Source organism: Canis lupus, chromosome 2 (assembly GCF_003254725.2).
Source record: "Canis lupus dingo isolate Sandy chromosome 2, ASM325472v2, whole genome shotgun sequence".
NCBI lineage: Eukaryota > Metazoa > Chordata > Mammalia > Carnivora > Canidae > Canis > Canis lupus.
Window position 1 is genome coordinate 84,065,597 of NC_064244.1, and position 6,000 is coordinate 84,071,596.

At 51.3% G+C, this 6,000-nt stretch overlaps 1 protein-coding gene across 2 annotated transcripts in view; it reads right to left on the reverse strand.

Moving 5' to 3' along the window:
• Window positions 1-5,035, reverse strand: part of PEX14 (peroxisomal biogenesis factor 14) — a 138,532-nt gene extending 133,497 nt beyond the window's left edge. Inside the window, exon 1 of one of the 2 annotated variants that reach the window (XM_025451115.3) lies at window positions 4,902-5,035. In XM_025451115.3, coding sequence (XP_025306900.1) covers window positions 4,902-4,937 — 36 coding nt within the window. In that variant the 5' untranslated portion in view covers window positions 4,938-5,035. The remainder of the gene's footprint in view (window positions 1-4,901) is intronic. The other variant, XM_025451116.3, reaches the window with a different exon arrangement.
• Between the last annotated feature and the right edge of the window lie 965 nt (window positions 5,036-6,000).

Here is a 6,000-nt window from a genome sequence, read left to right on the forward strand (position 1 = left end):
GCCACAAGGAAATACCACTACATACTCACTAGAATGGCTAAAATTAAAAAGACACAATACCAAGTGTGGGTGTGGATGTAGGACAAATGGAATGCTCATATACTGCTGGTGAGAATAAAAACTAGTACAACTTTGCAAAAACACTTAGGTAGTTTATTATAAGACTAAACATATACTTATCATGTGACCCAACAATTCCACTCATAAGTATTTACAAAAAGAAAAAAAAGAAAGAAAACCTATCTCTTCACAATACATGAGTATTTATAGTAATCCCAAACTAGAACCAATCACGTGGGGGAACAGACTCGAAGGTGACTTTCAGGATCCCCAGCTCCTAGTATTCATGCCCGGTGTGGTCCCATTGGCATGGGTGGGCCCTGTGACTCGCTTCTAGCCAACAGGGCATGGATGGCAAAGGTGGCAAGAAGCATGTAATTAACATGTGTGTGGTTACACTACGTAAGACTCCCCTACTGGTTTTGAGGAAGCCAAGTGACCATGTCAGGAAGACCCCTGTGCCAAAAAACTAAGGGTGGCCCCTGGCTGACTGCCAGTAACAAAGTGAAGTACTCAGTCTGCAGGCCATAAGGAACTAAATGCTGCCAACAGCCATATGTGCTAGGAAGCAGATCCTTCCCCAGTCAAGATCCACATGAGATCACAGCCCCAGCAAACACCTTGATGTCTTGCCTTGTGAGGCTCAGCTAAACTGTCCTGACTCACGAAAACTGAAACAAAGAATGTGTGCTTTTTTTGGTAATCTGTATAAATCTATTGTAATACTGTTATGCAGTAAGAGATGATTAATAGAATCCAAATGTCTATAAACTGGTGAACAGATGAACCAATTGTGACATACCTATACAAGAGAATATTACACACGAATAAAAAGTAATGAATTACTGACACAACAATGTAAGTTAATGTAAGTTCCTCAAACGTTACTCTGAGCAAAAGAATTGAGACACAAGGGGCACCTGGGGGGCTCAAGGGTTGAGCATCTGCCTTCTGCTCAGGTCCTGATCTCAGGATTGTGGGCTCGAGTCCCGCATCGGGCTCCCCGCAGGGAGCCTGCTTCTCCCTCTGCCTGTGTGTCTGCCTCTTTCTGTTTGTCTCTCATGAATAATAAATAAAATCTTAAAAAAAAAAGACACAAAAGAATGCATACATTATGAATTCATTCAAAAGGACTAAAATCACTGCAGAACGTAATCAATAGTGATAGCAGTTCACATTTCCTGAGGCCAAAGGCCAGTACTTACTGGGACACAGCATAAGGGAACATGTAGGAATACCAGTATTGTTTTGATCTTGATTGTGGTAGTGGCTATACAGGTATATACATTTGTCAAAACTCATTAAATTGACCACAACACACCTACTAGAATTCCACAGTAAAAGTTTTGGCCATAAGGACTCTGTCACTCAACAAGCTATTAAATTAATTTATCGATTATGAATAATGGATATAGTCAGACTAGGGGCAACCTTTAAGGGGGTTGGACAGTGACAGGAAGGACACCAGGGAGGCTTCTGAGGTCCTTGTAATGTTTGATTTCATAATGTAAGTACTGGTTACATATGTATGTTCACACTGAAAATTCACCAAGCTAGATACAGGGCTTATGTGTTTTCTATGTATATGTTAAACTTCAGTAAAAAAAAAAGAAAAGAAATAGAAATTTAAAGACTAGGGAATCATTCTAGATTAAAGCGTACTAAGAGAAAAATCAATACAATCCCTATTTCTTGATTGGATTTGGAGTTTTCTTAATAGGGAGAATCTGAATGTGGACTGTATTATTAAATATTTTATCTATATTAAATTTCTTGTGTGATAATGGTATTATGGTTACATTAGACAATAATCTCACTCTTATGACAAGGTGAAGTATTCTAGGATGGAATACCATGATGTCTGTAACTCACTCTCAAATCCTTAAAAAAAATACATGTAAAGAGACAGAAATAAAGCAAACTCAGCAAAATGTAAACACTGTATCTCAAAGTTCTTATGGGAGTTTTACAAGAGTTCCCTCTGTTACTCCTTCAACATTTCTACAGGTTGGAAATTTTTCAAAATAAAAAAAAAAGTTGAGGGGGAAAATACCTCATTTGAACTACTATTACTCAAGAGTTTGGCAGACTTCCAAACCTGTGCATAGATTCTTCGAGAAGGAAACTAACACTCACTGAGCACTTGGTGTGCAGCAGATGTTCTTTACATTCATGATTTCAGTCAACCCTCAGAACAATGCTTCAGGGTAATCATTATTTTACAAAGGGTCAGAGAGGTGGAGTGGCAAGTGAGTGCTGGAGTTCAAAGTCTGTCGGGACACAAGGCCGTGCTCTTCTACTCCTTACTGTCTCCACTGGGTTCTTCTCCCTTCCCTGCTTCTGTGTTTTCTCAATCCCAAATGTAGTCTATCCAGGGAATCTCAACGGACCTGAAATCTATATTCTGTAATACGTTCCATATTCAACAACCACTAAACAATTAGACTGAATCATGCTTCTGCTCTTCTGGTGGAGAAGTGCAGAAACAGGATAACAGCTCCCACTCCTATGGGCCATACCACGAACAGACTAGAAGGGCCTCTCCTAAGAGATCAACCATGCAAACTAGAGTAACATGGGGGAAACAGAACAAGGATGAGAAGCAATAAATATGATTTCTAAGTCCAAGAGAATGTCTTGAAAAAAGACCAAAAAGATCAGCATTATGAAAAAAGCAAGTGTGTCGCCATCTAAGAGTCACAAAGGACAGCTAGGATAAACACCAGCATTTGGGGTATTCCTTTAAATTGGAAAGAAATTGCTCCAGAACAAAGAAAAGAACAGCTTTAGTGGGCTGGTAGTCAACATGTGAAAAATCATATCCTAAAACATTATAATAAGGCTTGAGAAAGATTTCTCTCATTGGCGAGTGAAAATCCAGAGTTTAATGAATGCAATAATAACATCACAGCATGACAAGCACTATTCCAAAATAAGTTAATTTGGGGACATCTGGGTGGCTCAGTTGCTTAAGTGTCTTGACTCTTGGTTTTGGCTCAAGTCATGATCTCTGGTCTGGGGATGAAGCCCCCGGCTGGCTCCACACTCAGCAGAGAAGTCTGCTTGAGACCCTCTCTCTCTCCTCTTCCCTCTGCCCCTGCCCTGCTTGCACACACAGGTGCGCACACTGTCTCTTTCAAATAAATCTTTAAAAAGTTTAAATAAGTTAATTTATTTACTCCTCAGAGAAACCCTCTAAGACAGGCACCAGAATTATTCCTAGTGTGCAGATGGAGAAACTAAAGCCAAAGAAAGCTGTAAGCAGTGAGGCTAGGATCCTAAGCCGGCAGGATGGCGCCGGGGCCCATGCCGCTGTTCTCCACGGCCTCTCAAAGGAAGCAAGGGTTGACGTCACCCTGTGTCTTTCAGAACGAGAGACCGAGGCCACAAGGCCGACCGACAGAGACCTTCTGTGAAATAAACACTGACTCGTCCCGAAGGTACAATGTGTTCTTTCTTGCAAACCAGGTTTACAGGAATTTGCAAGTAATCCTTTCCATTCCACTCTGCTTTGACTGCAGAACCAGGGAAGCCGAGCGGATCAGGATCTGACAGTGAAACGGCAAGCGAGTCCTGCGGGAGCTGGTTCCTGGTCAGTGTGCACCTGCGGCTTAGTGCTAGACACGGACAGGATCCGGCATGGAGGGATCTAATTCCCCGCAGACGGCCAGCGTCCTGGGGCAACCCCAGTTCCAGCAGCTCTGGACAGGAGGGCAAAGGACAGGCAGAGCCGACAAGCAAACAGGTGCGGGCCAAAGCCCCGCAAAGGGCCTGGGAGCCGCTGCACACCTACCGGGGGGACAATCTCCTGAACCAAGGGGCCCTCGTGCACTAGGACGGCTGCAGGTGGCGGGCTGTTGGGGGCCTTCCCCGCGCTGGCGACCTAAGGCCCTGGAGGAGTCGGGGCTGACGGCCGCGGTCCGAGCGGTGGGCGATCCTAGCACGCGGCGGTCGTCAGAGCCGGGTTTCCTGGGGCCCCGCGGCGCGAGGCCGGAGGGGGCCCGGCCGCCTCGGGATCCCAGACCGCCCGGGGCTCCCGCCGCTCCGACCCACACGTCGTCTCCGAGTCGCTCGCTGTAGCAGAAGCTGGTCTGGGGGCAGGCGCTGTCCGTGCCGGGCCTGCGGCAGCCCCACCGCCAGGGACGCGGAGGGAGCGGCTTCAGGCGATGAAGGAGGGAGCTGGCGAGGGAGGGGCGGGGTCGGGTCGGGGTCAGGGTCGGGTCGGAGTCCCGCGTCGGGGAGGGGGCGGGGTCAGGGTCGGGTCGGCGTCCGGGTCCGGCGTCGGGGTCGGGGCGGGGTCAGGGTCGGGTCGGCGTCGGGGTCCGGCGTCGGGGTCGGGGTCGGGTCGGGGTCGAGTCGGGGTCGGGTCGGCGTCGGGGTCGGGTCGGCGTCAGGGGCGGGGTCGGGGTCGCGATCGGGGTCGGGTCGGGTCGGGTCGGGGTCGCGGTCCGGCCTCCGGCTCCCCCGCCCGCGGATCCCGTCCCGGAGGCCCCGCACCGCGACCTGCTGGGGCCCGGCTGCGGCAGGAGCCCCAGGCCCGCGAGGCGTGGGGCCGACCCCGCGGCCGACGGGCGGGAGCGGGCGGCTCTGCAGGCGGCGGCTCCCCCGCGCCCCCCACCCCGCGCCCGAGGCCCACGGCCCCTCGCGGCCGCCCCCGGGCAGGAGCCCCGCCGCCGCGGCCGCCTGCGCCCCGAGGGTCCCGCCGCCTCCCGGCCGAGCGCAGGAGGCACCGACCCGCGCGGGGCCGCCGGGGGCGGGGCCGGGGGCCTGAGGTCGCGGCCGCCGGGCGGGGAGGCTCGGGGCGCCGCGGCAGCCGCGGCGGGGCAGCCCTCTCCCCTCACCTGGCTCGGCGGCTCTGCCTGCTCCGAGGACGCCATCTTCCTGAGGCCTGGCTAATCCATCGCCGCTGGGCGAGCGCCTCCCAGGAGCCCCCACGCGCTCGCCCGCGCAGACCAGAGCAGCCGGCACTGAGCAGTCGATGAGGGCGCCTGCGGGAGCACCGACCGCGAGCAGGGCGCGCTCACACGGCCGGGTCACCCCGCGTGTGCCCTCGGGCCCCGTTCCGGCAGCATCCTGAGCCCGTCCTCGCTGCATCATTCTCACTGCATTAAGTCGCTGTCCAGCCCCACGGTGCCTCGGGCACAGGCATGGACTCGCTAGGTCTCGAACGAATGAACGAATGGGAAGGAACGTGGAAGTTAATCAAGAAATGGTCCTGCTCGGTATCGTTTGCGGAGAGCCTACCGCGGATGCTCACCCAACCGCAGCATCTGAGGAGCCCGCCCGCGGCTTGCACGCCTACGGGGGGACGCTGAACGGGGCTTTCCGCGGCGGAGATCCTTCTCGTCCTCTAGAGTCATCGAGTTGTTAGGTTTTAGGCCGAGTGTAGGGTCGCACACCAAGATTGCATGTGTTACACAAGGGGTCAGTCCATATTGCGGCGTTTTGATGGATTATGGAGTATTCAAAAGGGCTGCCTCAAGGAATAGTCTCCCTACAAAGATTGTTGTTTTGTGTTTCTTGGTTTGTTTTTGTTTTTAAGATTTTATTTATTCATTCATGAGAGACACACAGAGAGGTAGAGACACAGGCAGAGGGAGAAGCAGGCTCCACGCGGGGAGGCCAAGGTGAGGCTCAATCCCAGGACCCCGGGGTCATGACCAGAGTCAAAGGCACGCCCAACCACCGAGCCACCCAGGTGCCCCCAACACTGTTTTAAATGCTTACCCTTATCTTATGAGATAATACCTTATTTTCTTTTAAACAAAGTATGGAAGAGACTGAATGAATATGGCCTATTTCTCATTTACACAATAGGCCTCCCCTTTTAAGCGAGGAACTTTTTAAATTTTTTTACTATTATTTTAATATTAAACGTTTTTCAGAGGGGGTAAGTAGTAGTATTAGAAGAAAGAGGAATATGGGCAGCCCGGGTGGCTC